This window comes from Oncorhynchus clarkii, chromosome 5 (assembly GCF_045791955.1).
Source record: "Oncorhynchus clarkii lewisi isolate Uvic-CL-2024 chromosome 5, UVic_Ocla_1.0, whole genome shotgun sequence".
NCBI classification, from domain to species: domain Eukaryota; kingdom Metazoa; phylum Chordata; class Actinopteri; order Salmoniformes; family Salmonidae; genus Oncorhynchus; species Oncorhynchus clarkii.
The window spans coordinates 57,587,703-57,608,649 of NC_092151.1; the positions used below are offsets into that span (position 1 = coordinate 57,587,703).

Consider the following 20,947-nt stretch of genomic DNA (forward strand, 5'->3'; position numbering starts at 1 on the left):
TGGGCCAGTGTCAGTATTGAAACAGTGAGGATAGCCTGTCCAGGCATCGTCTCTGTGCCGCATGTGACATAGCCACCCATAGCACCAAGGTTTTGCACAACAGGAGTCTCTGTTTGAAGGGTTTTATTGCCCCTTGTCCCCAACCACCGTAATCCATCAGGATGATGCGTGATGCACGGTGTATGTTGATTGTTTTGGTGTTTCAAATGAAATCTGATAGCACCTCCTGCAATACACACTTTTTAGTCAAGCTGCACACTTTCTGAGTTTAACTGATGATGCTACGGTGATGTAATGTTAATATTTTGTATCTTACACGACTGTAATAACAATCTTTATGTTGATTGGTTAGGCACACGGTAGTACATTATTAGAATAGCTGACTGAAGATGAAGGGTTTTTTTTGATGGGGAGGGGGGGGGGGGGGTTGTGCTTTCATAATATATATTTGTTTGATCTGCTTTCTCATTCTTGTTCATCTATTTCTACATGTCTGATCTTCTGTGTGCATCCCTGGCTCAGCTTTTAATTATTCTATTAGTCATCTTGATGTAGGAAAACTATATACATTAAAGTCTAATATTTTAGTGTGATTCACTTGACAATTGAATTTTTTCAGAATGTCAAAAGGAAAGAGACGACCAGCCTCCTTGAAGAAAAGCGGGCAGAGCTGGACATCAACCACGCTGTGCTTCAGGAGTGGGTTGCTGAGGTCCAGCAGTGGCCTGAAGGTACAGTGCCTTGCGAAAGTATTCGGCCCCCTTGAACTTTGCGACCTTTTGCCACATTTCAGGCTTCAAACATAAAGATATAAAACTGTATTTTTTTGTGAAGAATCAACAACAAGTGGGACACAATCATGAAGTGGAACGACATTTATTGGATATTTCAAACTTTTTTAACAAATCAAAAACTGAAAAATTGGGCGTGCAAAATTATATTAAGTTAATACTTTGTAGCGCCACCTTTTGCTGCGATTACAGCTGTAAGTCGCTTGGGGTATGTCTCTATCAGTTTTGCACATCGAGAGACTGAATTTGTTTCCCATTCCTCCTTGCAAAACAGCTCGAGCTCAGTGAGGTTGGATGGAGAGCATTTGTGAACAGCAGTTTTCAGTTCTTTCCACAGATTCTCGATTGGATTCAGGTCTGGACTTTGACTTGGCCATTCTAACACATGGATATGTTTATTTTTGAACCATTCCATTGTAGATTTTGCTTTATGTTTTGGATCATTGTCTTGTTGGAAGACAAATCTCCGTCCCAGTCTCAGGTCTTTTGCAGACTCCATCAGGTTTTCTTCCAGAATGGTCCTGTATTTGGCTCCATCCATCTTCCCATCAATTTTAACCATCTTCCCTGTCCCTGCTGAAGAAAAGCAGGCCCAAGCCATGATGCTGCCACCACCATGTTTGACAGTGGGGATGGTGTGTTCAGCTGTGTTGCTTTTACGCCAAACATAACGTTTTGCACTGTTGCCAAAAAGTTCAATTTTGGTTTCATCTGACCAGAGCACCTTCTTCCACATGTTTGGTGTGTCTCCCAGGTGGCTTGTGGCAAACTTTAAACGACACTTTTTATGGATATCTTTAAGAAATGGCTTTCTTCTTGCCACTCTTCCATAAAGGCCAGATTTGTGCAATATACCACTGATTGTTGTCCTATGGACAGAGTCTCCCACCTCAGCTGTAGATCTCTGCAGTTCATCCAGAGTGATCATGGGCCTCTTGGCTGCATCTCTGATCAGTCTTCTCCTTGTATGAGCTGAAAGTTTAGAGGGACGGCCAGGTCTTGGTAGATTTGCAGTGGTCTGATACTCCTTCCATTTCAATATCATCGCTTGCACAGTGCTCCTTGGGATGTTTAAAGCTTGGGAAATCGTTTTGTATCCAAATCCGGCTTTAAACTTCTTCACAACAGTATCTCGGACCTGCCTGGTGTGTTCCTTGTTCTTCATTATGCTCTCTGCGCTTTTAACGGACCTCTGAGACTATCACAGTGCAGGTGCATTTATACGGAGACTTGATTACACACAGGTGGATTGTATTTATCATCATTAGTCATTTAGGTCAACATTGGATCATTCAGAGATCCTCACTGAACTTCTGGAGAGAGTTTGCTGGACTGAAAGTAAAGGGGCTGAATAATTTTGCACGCCCAATTTTTCAGTTTTTGATTTGTTAAAAAAGTTTTAAATATCCAATAAATGTTGTTCCACTTCATGATTGTGTCCCACTTGTTGTTGATTCTTCACAAAAAAATACAGTTATATATCTTTATGTTTGAAGCCTGAAATATGGTAAAAGGTCGCAAAGTTCAAGGGGGCCGAATACTTTCGCAAGGCACTGTATGTTAGGTTCTGAACAAATAGAGCAAAAGCTGAAACGGACAACCAGAAAAAAACTCTAAGTTTATTCTACCCACAAGCATATATTTATACCTTCAAACTGAGCGGAGTTGCCACCTTGCATGTCTAAGATAAACACTCCTTCCCTGTTGTTAGGCAGAAACACAATATGTTCCTTTTCCTGGTATTGTCATGGCCTACCTAAGTCTAGGACCCTCATGGGGGTGGAAGTGTTTGTGTATGGGATAGGACTGTAGTCAGATGGTTTTCGGGGTGGGCCCCTATGGCCCCTTCCCAGCAATGTCTTCTCTCTTCAACTGCTAACCTTATCTCGAGTTAAGTTTCACATCCCTCCTTGTCCTAGTTCCACAGCAACTGGCCTGCCTTATCAGGAAGTAAAATCAAACTGCTACCCTTTGCCTCCTTCCTTAGAAATATTAATATTCAGCAATAACAAGTTTGAACAGAATATGAACTTTCTGACCCTCCCATAGTCTCACTCAGTAACTTTCCATACCCAAAGTTCCTATTCACTCTTCATTGACCCCCAACATATACAGTTGAAGTTGGAAGTTTACATACACTTAGGTTGGAGTCATTAAAACTTGTTTTTCAACCACTCCACAAATTTATTTTTAACAAACTATAGTTTTGGCAAGTCGGTTAGAACATCTACTTCTAATTTTTCCAATAAACTATCAAAATAAAGAAAGCCGCACACTCCATGTATAATCTCCCAGCAATTGAATGGGTATTTACAAGTAATATTTCCAATAATTGTTTACAGACAGATTATTTCACTTATAACTCACTGTATCACAATTCCAGTGGGTCAGAAGTTTACATACACTAAGTTGACTGTGCCTTTAAACAGCTTGGAAAATTCCAGAAAATGAAGTCATGGCTTTAGAAGCTTCTGATAGGCTAATTGACATAATTTGAGTCAATTGGAGGTGTACCTGTGGATGTATTTCAAGGCCGACCTTCAAACTCAGTGCCTCTTCGCTTGACATCATGGGAAAAAAATAAAAAATCAGCCAAGACCTCAGAAAAAATTGTAGACCTCCACAAGTCTGGTTCATCCTTAAGAGCAATTTCCAAACGCCTGAAGGTACCACATTCTTCTGTACAAACAATAGTGTGCAAGTATAAACACCATGGGACCACGCAGCCGTCATACCGCTCAGGAAGGAGACGCGTTCTGTCTTCTAGAGATGAATGTACTTTGGTGCGAAAAGTGCAAATCAATCCCAGAACAACAGCAAAGGACCTTGTGAAGATGCTGGATGAAACCGGTACAAAAGTATATATGTCCACAGTAAAACGAGTCCAATATCGACATAACCTGAAAGGCTGCTCAGCAAGGAAGAAGCCACTGCTCCAAAATCGCCACAAAAAAGCCAGACTATGGTTTGCAACTGCACATGGGGACAAAGGTCGTACTTTTTGAAGAAATCTCCTCTGGTCTGATGAAACAAAAATAGAACTGTTTGGCCTTAATGACCATCGTTATGTTTGAAGGAAAAAGGGGAGGCTTGCAAACCATAGAACACCATCCCAACCGTGAAGCACAGGGGTGGCAGCATCATGTTGTGGGGGTGATTTGCTGCAGGAGGGACTGGTGCACTTCACAAAATAGATGGCATCATGAGGGTGGAAAGAAATGTGGATATATTGAAGCAACATCTCAAGACATCAGTCAGGAAGTTAAACCTTGGTCGCAAATGGGTCTTCCAAATGGACAATGACCCCAAGCATACTTCCAAAGTTGTGGGAAAATGGCTTAAGGACAACAAAGTAAATATATTGGAGTGATCATCACAAAGCCCTGAACTCATTCCTATAGAAAATTTGTAGGCAGAACTGAAAAGGCATGTGCAAGAGAGGCGGCCTACAAACCTGACTCAGTTACACCAGCTCTGTCAAGATTAATGGGGAAGCTTGTGGAAGGCTACCCTAAACGTTTGACCCAAGTTAAACAATCTAAAAGGCAATGCTACCAAATACTAATTGAGTGTATGTGAACTTCTGACCCACTGGGAATGTGATGAAAGAAATAAAAGCTGAAATAAATTATTCTCTCTGCTATTATTCTGACATTTCACATTCTTAAAATAAAGTGGTGATCCTAACTGACGTAAAACAGGGAATTCTTACTAGGATTAAATGTCAGGAATTGTGAAAAAAATGAGTTTAAATGTATTTGGCTAAGGTGTATGTAAACTTCCGACTTCAACTGTACATTTTGTATACATGTAAAGTAATCAATACGTTCTAATATGATGACAGGAATAAGTATATTTCAAGCCAGAATCCAATAGGCAGAAAAGTGAATGTTTCTGTCTCTCAACCTCAGAATTGCGTTGATGTCAGTGGAGTCATGTTTGTGACTTGCTCGATGTTTGACAGCCACACTTCAGGATAGTCACAGGGCAGACACGGCATCTCCAGAAGAAGACTGAGGGGCTTGACAGTGTGAGACAGAGGAAACACTACCTCTACCGTTGGACAGGTAAGCCCCAACAACAATATGACCTCAAACCCATTATTAATCAAGCAGTGAAACTGATTTGTGAAAGAAAATGCATTAGTCATGCACATCAGACCATGTTGATGATCAAATGTAGGCATGACCTATGTTATCAATTGATCTAATGCAAAACATTTCATTCAACTGAGAAATTACGTGACCATAAACAACAGATCAACTTGTGAGCCACAACTGTGCATGCCTTGTGTAATGTTATAACTGCATGACAAATGCTTTTGAACCGAGTTAATTGATTTGTACTTTCTTTGTTTGTGCCTCTATAGTAGCTCTATAACTTTTAGTAATGTAATATATCTGATTTATTATTTATTTAATTAACCTTTATTTAACTAGGCAAGTTAGTTAAGAACAAATTCTTATTTACAATGACGGCCTACCCCGGCCAAACCCAAACCCGGACGATGCTGGGCCAATTGTGTGCCGCCCTATGGGATTCTTAATCACTGCCGGTTGTGATACAGCCTGGAATCTAACCAGGGTCTGTAGTGACACCTCAAGCACTGAGATGCAGTTCCTTAGACCGCTACGCCGCTCGGGAGCCCCCAGTCCATCTAATCACCCCTTTTTATTCAGACGGCAACAAGAGGAGGCATCAGATTCGGATAAAAATTGTTGAGGACAAGGCCTTGACAACTGCCATTGTTCAACTTCACGAGCAGCAGGCAAAGTTAAGGCTCAGTACTGACAACTTTGTGTGGTCATGGGAGAGACTTGGCAACAGTAAGTGTATTATTGCAGAAGGTTTCTATTGTGATTGAATGTTTACCTTCACCGTAGGCTGCAATCATCGCTGTTCCGTTATATACCTCTGTGAGCTTACATCTCACAGGCAACAGCCATCTTGCCATCAAAAAGGCAATTTTTTACAGACTGATGTTGGTGAACAGACTGCAAGAGGAAGAGAGGATCCTGGTGCAGGAGATGAAGAGGCACTGGGGAAGCCTACAAAGAGCAGTTAGAACTCTGGCGGCACTGTCCCTACAGCTGCAAGGTCAGAGTAAATTGAAGTTTATACTATTTTTGGACTGAACTTTTTGTCTTGCTATACAAATACCTTCCACACTTTTATTTTGTGTAATGGAATTGTAAATAATTTAGTGCTTTAAATGTGACTTTTAGGCAATGCAGTGGAGTTGTCAGAGGGAGGGAGGAATGGCCTTCTCTGCCACCTGAAGAGAAGATTGAGTGACCTGACACAAGACGAAGACAACACCAGGAATACCTACCACAAGCTCATTCTGGGAGAAGTGGATATTTTTGATGATTCTGTAGATGAGAACTCAAATGAAGATAGCAGTCCTATTAACGAGAGCTCGAGGGCTCAGATGACGACTGCTAATGCTTTCCGAAATCATACACCACCCTTGCCTCTTTCTCTCGGTCTCGCTGTCTCCTACAGGAGAGGGAGAAGGCCACCGCCACCTCCTTTGGGAGCAACCTGGTCTCTTAACGTTGGCCCCTTACCTTCTGAACCAATCCAGGGAAATTTAATTTGCCTGATGACTCGCTAGTGGAGAAGGAATGTCTCATTTCAGCCGCATTTGTTTCCATGTTTCCTCTCCTCACCTCCGTTTCTTCCGGTCCTAGACTATGGCGACGTCATCAGCACAAGACTGTTGTTTGAGGACCTCTTTACCGAGGAATGTGGTTGTTCTTTGTGATAGTTTTTTTTCCTTGGGGTATTTTTATTTTTTTAAATGTACTTAACTGTTTTTTTAATACTGTTTTAACAAATTCTTATTTACAATGACGGCCTACCCTGGCCAAACCCTCCCTTAAAATACACAAATAATGGTTTTAATGTTGGAAGATTAGCGTAAATCTAATTATAATAGGGACAATAGTGTTGGCAATAGTGTTAAATCTCAGACATGACATCTTCCGCATTTGACAAACCTACCGCTCTATACCCTGCTCTATTGCCTGTACAAACCCTGGAACTGTGTAATGACAGCGAAGTATTGCGGCACGCGTTGGGTTCAAACTCGGCTTGGTCTGCGATCGGCTCCGAAGTGATTTAAATTAGCCGACAAGTCTTTTTTTAATATGATCAAATGTTACTAATGATCATCGGCAACAACCACATGGCCGTTACGGCGTTTACAGAGGACGCACATACATGCAAGTAAAGAAAACAATGTAATTAAATGAAATAACAATCTAGGCTAAACCAACTGAAGCGGGCTAAAAGTAAATTGGCAGTTGGATATGTGTGGTTATTAGGCCTACTAACAGTCAATACTGAATATCTACCTTGATAGAAATAGGAAACAGGGAAAGTCGTGGTAGCCGATAAATAAAACGTTTCGAGAGTGTCCATCCCTGCAAGCTAAAAGGCTGTACAATTTAAATTCTGCAATATGGCACAGTATTTCATAAACTTTACTATTGGAAAGTTGATAAGTTTATATGCTTGCGTTTGCTGCCATATGACTGATTTCACATGTCTCCAGCGATTATAAGGTAAAATGTATCTAAAACAAGACGTCATTTATATTTACAATTCCCTTATCCAAACGGATTACTAGTTTACATAGCTGTTATCGTAAAAAAAATAATATATATGTTTTTTCCATTTGGTTCGCAATTCCTTATTCATGACTTTCTTGCGCGTAAAGGAGGTGGAATTATTAGGGAATTAAGTCAAGGTCAGAAAACGGCGTACAGTATATGTAGACACTTCAGCCACACCTTAATGTATTCGATCTCCACTCAAAACTAATAGCAGGCGAACAGCATGCTATTCTCATGCTTAAATTCAAGCTCACAATAAGCACTGAGAGAAAACAGCATTCAAAGGGAATTACGTTCCATTTACACACATGCTTAACTCTGTCTGGAATCACACCTCATGTGAGCAATGAGCATGTGTCTGGTTCGTTTCTCTGTCCTGTTAATGTTGAAGTAGTGAGGTCGGAAAGCGCCCGTTTGGGGATGTCTGATTTCTGACCACTTCTCAGTCATTTTTGTAACCTTGTGACAATGTTTTTGAGAAACTAAAACGTTATTGAAATGAAACTGTGACGAGACAACTGTGACAACTGGCACGCAGATCGGTAGAAATGGTAGGATAAATTCTTAACTTCCCCAAATGTGAAACGTAACCATGGCCAGTAGAGAGGAAAGGAAAGGGAGCTAGGAAAGGAAATAAGGACATGAAATATGGAAGGAGGAAAAGGAAACGATGAAAGGAGAAAAGGAAACTAGGAAAGACTATTAATAAAGGAAAAGAAGGAAAGGAGGACATTAAGAGGAAAGGAATTAAGGAAACGGAGAAAGGAAATGGAGGTATGGAAAGAAAGGAAGTCATCAAAAGGAGGAAAGGAAGCTAGGACATGAGGGAAGGAAATGGAAAGGAATCTAGGAACAAAAAGGAGGAGTTCATTCATGTGGTAGGGATTAACCACGGCCATAACCACGGCCAGTAAGGAGGTAAGGAAGGGAGCGAGAAAAGGAGATAACGAAAGGGAGCCAGTAAAGAAGAAAAGGAAGCAAGGAAAGGTGGAAAGAAATCTAGGAAAGAAGAGGAGTTCACAAATATGTGGTAGGGATTAAACACGGCCAGTAGATGGCGATAGTATTGCTTTTAGTGACTGGCTAGTTTCGTCACAGGCTGCTGCAGGGCTGCAGCTCCATACTATTGGTCATACCAGCTAAACTTGTGTATGAAGCTTGCTGAACACGCACCAGTTCAAAAGAACTTCTTAAACAAAAGATAGGACAATGTGTGCCTTCAATATCAAATGCCATACGGAAACAATTTATTATCAAACCGTTTGGAAACATCAAGTAAAAACACAAAATAGATCAATCTTGACACTTGTACCAAGGATGGCCGGCATCCCTACTCAAACAAAAGCAGACAGATGTTCAAACGAGGCAAAGTGATGTGAGCCTGCAAAATTATTCCGATTCTCAGGTACACAAGCACTTCTCGGCAAACACATTCAATAGTCCAACCCAACCATAGGCATATTCACATCCTAGCCATCTATTTACTAAACATTTGCTTTTGTTTGAATAGGGCGCTAGGCCATACAGTTAGAACCACAAAAAGAAAAACTAGTCAGACAAAACTGGCTTCAAATGAAACAAATATGAACACCACCATACTCTCCATATTAACATAAAAATGGACATTATAGCACTGTACCTCCAGTATTTCTAACCCAATCACAGAATTAAACAAAAAGGAAAGAATGAATGTGGACATGTTTTTGCATATGTGTCCATTTGACCCTGTAAGTGTGTGACAATGTGTACAGGTACCCTTGTCTACAACTAAGTCAGCATAGAGGAGTTCCGATAGCAGACGAAATGGAAAATGTGTTAAAATGAGGGTTAAATACAAGAGAGACAAACCACTGTAGACTAATGGACTATGCGTAGCCTAACCGTCTAAGCTTCACTCCCAGCCCTCGATGAACCACATGCATCCCCCTTATGACGTAGATGACGAAAGAGATTATTTTACCGCGCAGTGGTGAGAAAGTGAAAAACATTAGACATACACATCCCGAGGGTGGAAGATTTCATCCCAGTACACACAGAAAAAGACCAACAACTATTAGGAAAACAGACCAGTTGTCTATTTGTGGTTCAGGGTATGATGAGGAGTCAGAGGAAAGTGCAAAAGTTGACTTTGCACACAAATGCTCTATTAGACACACTGTAGAAACCCCAGCACCGGGCTATATAAACCCAGAGTACCATGCAATCAAGTATGATGTGTCCTTGTCTCATGCAGCATGCAGCTAACAAAGGCGTAAACAAGAGAAAATGCATCATACTCTATTCTTATAGAACAGTTCGGAAGTTTTACAGTTCCAAAAAGGTACTTGAGTAAAAGCCTTTAAAACGGTGTAGTGTTGAAATGCACAGACTGCAACACAATACCTACACAGTACATAGAAACACAGGATTTACAAAAGACCATTTGTTCAAATTGTCCATAGCGTGTTCGTTGTAAACAATTCTGACCGGCTTTGCGAGATAGCATGTCCTGGGTATAATTCCATTTCACCACCACTGACTTCTGAATAGTTCATCAAATCTGAAAATATAGACCTCTTTTGAGGATCTGTTGAGACTTCGAAAGAACCCCCCTCCGCCAACGCTTGATATATACAGACAGTTACATAACAGCAAGTAAAAATGGACGCAATATCAACCTTCAGAACTACTGTAGTGTAGAAAAGCCCAAAATGATGGTGTTCAACACAACATCACTAATTGTACAATATGCATTGCAATACTGATGTGATTCCCCAACCAGCTTCATCCTTGAGGCACATTTTTTTACAGCCATTGTTGTTCACATCGCTTGTGCAACTGGTATGTTGGTATACTCCAAAATATAATAATATTAAGTATAATAATAATGCATATGGCATTAACAGACTCCGATATAAAAATACATAGTGAGGGAAAAAAGTATTTGAATCTGCTGATTTTGTACATTTGCCCACTGACAAAGAAATTATCCGTCTATAATTTGAATGGTAGGTATATTTGAACAGTGAGAGACAGAATAACAAAACAAATCCAGAAAAACGCATGTCAAAAATGTTATAAATTGATTTGCATTTTAATGAGGGAAATAAGTATTTGACCCCTCTGCAAAACATGACTTAGTACTTGGTGGCAAAACCCTTGTTGGCAATCACAGAGGTCAGACGTTTCTCGTAGTTGGCCACCAGGTTTGCAGATCTTCTCCAAGTCATTAAGGTTTCGAGGCTGACGTTTGGCAACTCGAACCTTCAGCTCCCTACACAGATTTTCTATGGGATTAAGGTCTGGAGACTGGCTAGGCCACTCCAGGACCTTAATGTGCTTCTTCTTGAGTCACTCCTTTGTTGCCTTGGCCGTGTGTTTTGGGTCATTGTCATGCTGGAATACCTATCCACGACCCATTTTCAATGCCCTGGCAGAGGGAAGGAGGTTCTCACCCAAGATTTGACGGTACATGGCCCCGTCCATCGTCCCTTTGATGCGGTGAAGTTGTCCTGTCCACTTAGCAGAAAAAACACCCCCAAAGCATAATGTATCCACCTCCATGTTTGACGGTGAGGATGGTGTTCTTGGGGTCATAGGCAGCATTCCTCCTCCTCCAAACACGGCGAGTTGAGTTGATGCCAAAGAGCTCCATTTTGGTCTCATCTGACCACAACACTTTCAATCAGTTGTCCTCAGATGTTCATTGGCAAACTTCAGACGGGCATGTATATGTGCTTTCTTGAGCAGGGGGACCGTGCGGGCGCTGCAGGATTTCAGCATTCAAGGCGTAGTGTGTTACCAATTGTTTTCTTGGTGACTATGGTCCCAGCTGCCTTGAGATCATTGACAAGATCCTCCCGTGTAGTTCTGGGCTGATTCCTCACCATTCTCATAATCATTGTAACTCCACGAGGTGAGATCTTGCATGGAGCCCCAGGCCGAGGGAGATTGACATGTCTTTTGTGTTTCTTCCATTTGCGAATAATCGCACCAACTGTTGTCACCTTCTCACCAAGCTGCTTGGCGATGGTTTTGTAGCCCATTCCAGCCTTGTCTACAATCTTGTCCCTGACATCCTTGGAGAGCTCTTTGGTCTTGGCCATGGTGGAGAGTTTGGAATCTGATTGATTGATTGCTTCTGTGGACAGGTGTCTTTTATACAGGTAACAAACTGAGATTAGGAGCACCCTTTAAGAGTGTGCTCCTAATCTCAGCTCGTTACCTGTATAAAAGACACCTGGGAGCCAGACATCTTTCTGATTGAGAGGGGGTCAAATACTTATTTCCCTCATTAAAATGCAAATCAATTTATAACATTTTTGACATTCATTTTTCTGGATTTTTTTGTTGTTCAAATAATTTTAATGGTAGGTTCAAATAAACCTACCATTAAAATTATAGACTGATCATTTCTTTGTCAACTGGCAAACGTACAAAATCAACAGGGGATCAAATACTTTTTTCTCCTCACTGTACATAAATACATGTACAGTACAAAGACATAAAACTATCATCTGTTCCTAATATCTAAGCCCTGGGTTCTGACTGAAGGTACGTGACACTCCTCCATCGTTGCCTCTTCCTTATGTCGTTTACAAAATTCATGTCAAAATATACATTTTCCTTAGTGCACTTTACCCCAATGTAAACATCAACACACAGAAGGAGATGAAAGAGGAATGGGTTTCTTACGCATGGACATTTTCACACGCACACTAGTCATTGTGCTCAAATCTGAGTCTAATACGTAGATAAAAGGTCAAAGGCTGCATTGAGGATCATTTGAAAATATGCACGCAGATCTTGTGGAAAGCTTAAACGGTTTATCTTTAGCTTGGTGGTGTCAGCTGAATTCTAGGATGTAGCCTAAAAACAGGTTTGAGAGCAAAACTATCTGTGGCTTATCAAAACAATATCCTGTCAACAATTGCCTCTGTGACAGAGATTAGGTGACAGCATTTGATAGGATTAAAGTTCTATGCTTTAGAAGTACAAGCATTGGCAGCAAGCTCAAATTGCCATGCTACCATGATTTCAGCGAAATCATGAGGTATAAACCCTGTTGTCCATCAGAATCAGTACAAAGAAACCAGGAAACCCAGAAGTGGATGAGGTCGGGATGAACGAACATAATGATGAGGTTATGGCAAAATATTGTGCAATATAATCAGCAGGTTTCAAAACGAACTAAACCAATAAGATTGGAAGAAATACCCTCTTTGTGATTTGGGTAAAAATGCTTAGAAATATAAACTAGCAAAATAATTGAAGCATTTGTAAAGGTGACTGCATTTTCTTGCTACTATCAAGCCTGCAAACAAGGGAATAAGAGCTATTTGTCAAAGAAGAAAGGCCCTCATTCCATAAGATATGGGTTAAGAGAACAAAAACAAAACAAATCTGTTTCATGGCAGCTAATACCATTTGTTAGTAATACAATGTCTTCACATCAACCAAAACCTGAACTAGCCACAGTGCATTCGGAAAGTATTCAGACCCCTTGACCTTTTCCACATTTTGTTACGTTACAGCCTTATTCTAAAATGAATTAAATAGTTAAATCTACACACAATACCCCATAATGACAATGCAAAAACAGGTTATTTCAAAACTGATATCATATTTTACATAAATATGCAGACCCTTTACTCAGTACTTTGTTGAAACATCTGTGGTGATTACAGCCTCGATTCTTCTTGGGTATGACCCTACAAGCTTGGCACATCTGTATTTGGGGAGTTTTTCCCATTCTTCTCTGCAGATCCTCTCGAGCTCTGTGAAGTTGGATGGGGGGGGGGGGGGCGCGTCGCTGCACAGCTATTTTCTCTCCAGAGATGTTCGATCGGGTCCAAGTCTGGGCTCTGGCTGGGCCACTCAAGGACATTGAGACTTATCCTGAAGCCACTCCTGCGTTGTCTTGGCTGTGTGCTTAGGGTCATTGGAGCAGGTTATCATGAAGGATTTCTCTGTACTTTGCTCCGTTCATCTTTCCCTCAATCCTGACTAGTCTCCCACTCCCTGCCGCTGAAAAACATCCCCACAGCATGATGCTGCCACCACCATGCTTCACTGTAGGGATGGTGCCAGGTTTCCTCCAGACGTGACACTTGGAATTCAGGCCAAAGAGTTCAATCTTGGTTTCATCGGACCAGAGAATCTTGTTTCTCATGGTCTGAGTCCTTTAGGTGCCTTTTGGCAAACACCAAGCGGGTGTCTGTCATGTGCCTTTTACTGAGGAGTGGCTTCTGTCTGGCCGCTCTACCATAAAGGCCTGATTTGGTGGAGTGCTACAGAGATGGTTGTCCTTCTGGAAAGTTCTCCCATCTCAACAGAGGAACTCTGGAGCTCTGTCAGAGTGACCATCGGGTTCTTGGTCACCTCCCTGACCAAGGCCCTTCTCCCCCGATTGCTCCGGAAGAGTCTTGGTATTTCCAAACTTCTTCCATTTAAGAATGATGGAGGCCACTGTGTTCTTGGGGAACTTCAATGCTGCAGACATTTTTTGGTAGCCTTCCCCAGATCTGTGCCTCGACACAATTCTCTGTCGGAGCTCTTAGGACAATTCCTTTGACCTCATGGCTTGGTTTTTGCTCTGACTTGCACTGTCAACTGTGAGACCTTATATAGACAGGTGTGTGCCTTTCCAAATCATGTCCAATCAATTGAATTTACCACAGGTAGAATCCAACCAAATTGTAGAAACATCAAGGATGATCAATGGAAACAGGATGCACCTGAGCTCAATTTCGAGTCTCATAGCAAAGGGTTTTAATGCTTATGTAAATAAGGTATCTGTTTTTTATTTTTAATACATTTGCAACAAAAAAATCAAAAAACAGTTTTTGCTTTGTCATTATGGGGTATTGTGTGTAGATTGAGGGGAAAAAACTATTAAATATTTTTTTTTAATAAGTGTGTAAAGTAACAAACTGTGGAAAAAGGGGTCTGAATACTTTACGAATGCACTGTAATTAGTTCAAATAACAATTGCCCTGCAGTTTTATATGATTCAAAATATACTTCAAACTGTTCAAGACGCAGTCCGGCATCTTAAGCACAACAAATTCTTAATATATTGTTTGAATTGGATTCGTAACAAATCATACGAATTGAAAAAAAAAATATGAAAAAAACAAAACGTAATGGATGACGTTGTACACAATTGGATGATGTAGTACCCGTTTCGGACCCGTTTTGGCTCGTTAGCACCACTTTCAAAACTACTGGCTGAGATTATACAAAAGCATCACTCAGTCTCAGTAAACAAGCCTAAATCAAAACATGAATGTGTAAAAAATGAATTCCTCTCAAACTACTCACTTCTTTGAACTATCAGCAACTATTCTGTAGAATGTTTTAAAATAGACATAACAACAAAATATATGGACACAAAACGTGATTTAACCTTGGCTAGCCACTATCAATTTAACATTTTCCTTTTTTGGCCCCAAAAATCCACTTAGCTTATAAAAGTAATAAATAAGCCCAGGAAATAAAGTGCAATCTATTTCCTAGTGTTACATATTTACAAAACAATATCCTGGATCAAGTGAAATCTACAAAATAAAATCAATGTCGCGATTTGTTTGAGTTCCTTCGGAGGAGAAACACTCTTTTGCCCAAACATTTCCTTCCTTCAACAGTGAGAGTGTCAAGGTGCATCCTTGGAAGATATGTGCTGCATGAAATGATTCAAGGAAATGTCACTTCCTTAGCTTCCCTTTCTCGGGGCTAGAGTCTACTGCGGTATCCCCAACCTTATCAGAGGCAGTCTTTGTGTAAAGCAGCTGTCGCTTCTGGTGCCTTACTGGAGTCGTTCACCGTGAGAGAGACATCCTTAACAAGCTGCTGTGTGCCAACGGTGTTATCTGTAGATTCGGGCTCCTGTCTCTTGCCGTCCTCCTCCTCTCCGTCTGAGCACGGCTCCCAGTCGTCCTGCTCTTCACTCTCCGTCGAGCCCTGCACAGCAATCTGAGGCACCAGGGTGAAGCGTTTCACCTCAGTCACCTCCTCGCTGGGTTGGGACATGGGCGTCCAGGAGGCTGCCCTCTGCTGGAGCCTGTTGGCTCCAGGGGCAGTGAGCATCACGGTGAACGTGGGGCTTGTCTTCTGGTCGTCAGACTCGTCAAAGCTCACCTCCTGCACCGCCTCCTGCTTCTTGAAGGAGTCACGGCGTTCCGAAAGGTTGAGCTTCCTCATCACCACCAATTGCTCTGAACGCTCCGCCGCCCAGTCCCTCAACCTCTGGCAGCCCCCGTAACCCCCCAGCAGCCTCCCGTGGTCCCCGAGGTAGGACACCCCCCCGCCGCAGACCCCCTCCACCTCCACGTCCTCCCCCTCGCCCTGGAAAGGCACCTCCAACGTGTGCCTCCGGTGGGGGTACGACTTCTTGTCAACGTGATAGGCGCTGGAGAGCCTCTCAGCCGACTGCACCCTCTTTAGGAGGGGAGAGCGGGGCGGCTCTGCGCTGCGGGGGCGCACACAATGGCGGACAATGGTTGGGGGGGACAGAGTCTTGCCACGGACTGTGTGGAAGGTCTTGGTGATGCCAGGGAGGGGAGAAGGGGAGCGCTGGGGCGACAGAGGCTGGGGAGAGGAGTTGCAGGCCAAGGGGGACGGGGGGATGCTGCTGGTGGACTTGCGGCGACCCACCTTGGTGTAACGCTGGATACTCAGCTTGGAGCCCAGGCCGTGCAGGGAGCTGGGCCGGATGTGTGCAGCCGGGGAGCTGGGAGAGCTGGAACAGGGAGAAGTGCTCTGTGGAGAGTTTGTGTCTGAGGGAGAGGTAAATACAGAGTAAGTTTACAGTCCACCTCAAAGGGGCTATTGCATTGTCATGGACTAAGAGATATTGCAAGCAAAATGGGGAGATAAAAGCTTAAGTTAGTGGTAACAGTAGTCGTTTTAGTAGTAGCCTAGTAATACAGTAATGACTGTAGCCACAGTAGTAGTAATAGTGACAGTAGTATTAGTAGTCATAGTTACAGTGTCAGTAGCAACATTGCTGCAGGAGCGTGGGCCTTGTCTTACCTGCAGGCTGGTGGTCGGGGGCAGGACTGCGGCAGGGGGTGGAGGGGCCAGGTGATAGGCTGTGTGTGGGGGAGCCTGGAAGGCTCTCGCTGGACGACACAGAGTGGTGCTGCAGTCCAGAGTTGAAGCTGCGGCTGCTGTGAATCACCGTGCTCTGCTTGGACAGCTTCTTCAGGATGCTCCTCCGCCTAGCTCAGTCAGTGGTTACAAAGAGTTATGAAGGGGTTGCGAAGGGTTTCGAAGGGTAAATAGAGCCAAAACATTATTATTATAGTACGTGATTCACAGCCCAAGAGTTTTTTTTCTGAAAATGTATGCTGTAAAACATTGAGGATAATTTGGTTTTCTAATTGATCGGGGTTAGGTCAACTTGTTTCACGATGATGACAGAGTTATAGAAATGAGAGGGAATACTCTGTGCAGTAAGGAGGTCTTCTACAGTATACCTTACGTTTCTTAGCCTAAAGTCAAGGCTTAGATTTCTTACTCCATTTGAAAAAAGGCAACACTGGTGAGGTATGCAGTTTGTTGTCATCCATGCGGTAGTGTGTAGTGATCTCGATTAAACACTGGGGGGAGATTCACGTCGACGGGCGTCAAGTTCCTCTGTGTCCACATCACTAAGAATCTATCATGGTCCACACACCAACACATGCGTCTTCCCCCTCAGGAGACTGAAAAGATTTGGCTAAGATCCTCAAAAATGTTATACAGCTGCACCATTGAGAGCATCTTGACAGGCTGCGTCACCGCTTGGTATGGCAACTGCTTGGCATCCGACCGCAGGGCGATACAGAGGCTTGTGCGTATGGACCAGTACATCACTGGGGCCGAGCTTCCTGCCATCCAGGACCACTATACTAGGCAATGTCAGAGGAAGGCCCTAAAGACTCCAGCCAATCAATTCAAGTCTGGAACCAACAGGACCCTGAACAGCTTCTAACCCCAAGCCATAAGACTGCTAAATAGTTAGTTAAAAAGTTTACCAAATTGCTACTCGGACTATCTGCATTGGTCCTTTTTGCATGAACCCTTTGGACTCGTCACATACACTGCTGCTACTGTCACTTCATTCCTAGTTAAATGTACATACAGTGCCTTGCGAAAGTATTCGGCCCCCTTGAACTTTGCGACCTTTTGCCACATTTCAGGCTTCAAACATAAAGATATAAAACTGTATTTTTTTGTGAAGAATCAACAACAAGTGGGACACAATCATGAAGTGGAACGACATTTATTGGATATTTCAAACTTTTTTAACAAATCAAAAACTGAAAAATTGGGCGTGCAAAATTATTCAGCCCCCTTAAGTTAATACTTTGTAGCGCCACCTTTTGCTGCGATTACAGCTGTAAGTCGCTTGGGGTATGTCTCTATCAGTTTTGCACATCGAGAGACTGACATTTTTTCCCATTCCTCCTTGCAAAACAGCTCGAGCTCAGTGAGGTTGGATGGAGAGCATTTGTGAACAGCAGTTTTCAGTTCTTTCCACAGATTCTCGATTGGATTCAGGTCTGGACTTTGACTTGGCCATTCTAACACCTGGATATGTTTATTTTTGAACCATTCCATTGTAGATTTTGCTTTATGTTTTGGATCATTGTCTTGTTGGAAGACAAATCTCTGTCCCAGTCTCAGGTCTTTTGCAGACTCCATCAGGTTTTCTTCCAGAATGGTCCTGTATTTGGCTCCATCCATCTTCCCATCAATTTTAACCATCTTCCCTGTCCCTGCTGAAGAAAAGCAGGCCCAAACCATGATGCTGCCACCACCATGTTTGACAGTGGGGATGGTGTGTTCAGCTGTGTTGCTTTTACGCCAAACATAACGTTTTGCACTGTTGCCAAAAAGTTCAATTTTGGTTTCATCTGACCAGAGCACCTTCTTCCACATGTTTGGTGTGTCTCCCAGGTGGCTTGTGGCAAACTTTAAACAACACTTTTTATGGATATCTTTAAGAAATGGCTTTCTTCTTGCCACTCTTCCATAAAGGCCAGATTTGTGCAATATACCACTGATTGTTGTCCTATGGACAGAGTCTCCCACCTCAGCTGTAGATCTCTGCAGTTCATCCAGAGTGATCATGGGCCTCTTGGCTGCATCTCTGATCAGTCTTCTCCTTGTATGAGCTGAAAGTTTAGAGGGACGGCCAGGTCTTGGTAGATTTGCAGTGGTCTGATACTCCTTCCATTTCAATATTATCGCTTGCACAGTGCTCCTTGGGATGTTTAAAGCTTGGGAAATCTTTTTGTATCCAAATCCGGCTTTAAACTTCTTCACAACAGTATCTCGGACCTGCCTGGTGTGTTCCTTGTTCTTCATGATGCTCTCTGCGCTTTTAACGGACCTCTGAGACTATCACAGTGCAGGTGCATTTATACGGAGACTTGATTACACACAGGTGGATTGTATTTATCATCATTAGTCATTTAGGTCAACATTGGATCATTCAGAGATCCTCACTGAACTTCTGGAGAGAGTTTGCTGCACTGAAAGTAAAGGGGCTGAATAATTTTGCACGCCCAATTTTTCAGTTTTTGATTTGTTAAAAAAGTTTGAAATATCCAATAAATATCGTTCCACTTCATGATTGTGTCCCACTTGTTGTTGATTCTTCACAAAAAAATACAGTTTTATATCTTTATGTTTGAAGCCTGAAATGTGGCAAAAGGTTGCAAAGTTCAAGGGGGCCGAATACTTTCGCAAGGCACTGTATATAGCTCAATTACTTTGTACCCTTGCACATTGACTCGGTACTGGTACCTTGTGTATATAGCCAAGTTATCGTTAACCATTGTGTATTTATTATTACGCAAATACTTTTCTATTATTTCTCTGTTTTATTTCTCTCTGCATTGTTGGGAAGGGCCTGTGGGTAAACATTTTTCTGTTAGTCTACACCTGTTGCTTACGAAGCATGTAACAAATACAATTTGACTCGATTTGGAATAGTGACTTTTGCAGTACGACTCTTGCTGGATGTACTTACATAAATGTTTTGATACAGTATCAACCCCCACCAGGTTAATATATCATAACAATGGCAATACGGCAGCAATATTCCATCAAATTAAATGAGCACAAAAACACATCTAAATATTTTCCCTCACCTGTCCTGATTGTCCCTTCTTTTGCTCTTCTTGCAGCGTCTTGCCATCTTTCCCTTGTGGCTGGTCTTTCGAGCCGGCCCAACCTTGATAGACGTGTTCTCCAATGCCGTAGTCTGAAGGGCCACCTTGCCGCCACTCTGTTGGTGTTTCACAAAAAAAAACTATGAAGGATTGGCTCTTCTAATATCTCCAACAGTGTTGTTATAAGTTGACAATAGGTATAGGCTCTAGGGTGTGTATTGTTTTATATACCTTCAGAAGCAGCTCCATCATCTCTGTGTGGACCAGACCCTGCACGGACTCTCCGTTCACGTGAGTGATGAGGTCACCAGCCCTCAGTCCTGCCTCGTGGGCTGGGCTGCCATCTTCAACACTCTGTAAAACAAGTGTTTTTTTTATTATCACAATTCCTCAGTCTTTGTGGGGTGATGCCGCCTTTTATTGTGTAACTATTGGCTAATTCTGGAGCAGGATAGAAAAGCGGCACTCACCGAGACCATGTGGTGCACCGTGTAAACGTCGCTGTCGCCCATATAGACGCGGATGGCCTGCATGGTGAAGCCGTATTTCTTCCCTGAGCTGTGGATGACGATGGGTGGCCGCAGGCTTCTGAGGCTAAGCGACAGGTCACGGCTGGGGGACGAATCGCGGGACGAATGATTGGAGGAGAGCGAGCGCGAAGAGATGGGGCTGGGCTGGAGGCCGCTGGGCATATCATCTGGAATGGTACACAAAGGATGAGTTCAAGTTCAAGAAATGAAAAAAGGCATGGGGCAATGGTTGTATTTAGAACAAGAGCCTGCTCTTGTTTAGCATTTACAATCAACTTAACAGCCATTAGCTCTGTACAAACACACCTGCCATACCATACCCTATTCAGCGATATCTGCCCGCTGGGCACTAGTAACCCTGTATGACTAACTTACACTATATATACAAAAGCATGTGGACACCCCTTCAAATTAGTGGATTTGGCCCGTTGCTGACAGCTGCATAAAATTGAACACACAGCCATGTAATCTCCATAGACAAACATTAGCAGTAGAATGGCCTTACTGAAGAGCTCAGTGACTTTCAACGTGGCACCGTCAAAGGATGCCACCTTTCCAACAAGTCAGTTCGTCAATGTTCTTCCCTGCTAGAGCTGCCCTGGTCAACTGTAAGTGCTGTTATTTTGAAGTGGAAACCTCTAGGAGCAACAACGGCTCAGCCGCGAAGTGGTAGGCCACACAAGCTTTCAAAACGGGACCACAGAGTGCTGAACTGCTTCACGCCTGTCCTCGGTTGCAACACTCACTACTGAGTCCCACACTGCCTCTCTCATTAACTGTTCTTCAGGAGCTTCATGAAATGGGTTTCCATGGCCAAGCAGCCGCACACAAGCCTAATATCACCATGCGCAATGCCAAGGGTC

The 20,947-nt window shown here is 42.7% G+C and overlaps 1 protein-coding gene across 1 annotated transcript in view; it reads right to left on the minus strand.

The window, feature by feature from the left end:
- Positions 1–14,974: 14,974 nt before the first annotated feature.
- Positions 14,975–20,947, minus strand: part of LOC139409069 (microtubule-associated serine/threonine-protein kinase 3-like) — a 61,838-nt gene continuing 55,865 nt past the window's right edge. The window contains 6 exon segments of the mRNA XM_071153747.1: positions 14,975–15,163; positions 15,165–16,167; positions 16,424–16,611; positions 19,534–19,670; positions 19,786–19,908; positions 20,025–20,251. Of these exon segments, the coding sequence (XP_071009848.1) occupies positions 15,097–15,163; positions 15,165–16,167; positions 16,424–16,611; positions 19,534–19,670; positions 19,786–19,908; positions 20,025–20,251 (1,745 nt within the window). The 3' untranslated portion in view covers positions 14,975–15,096.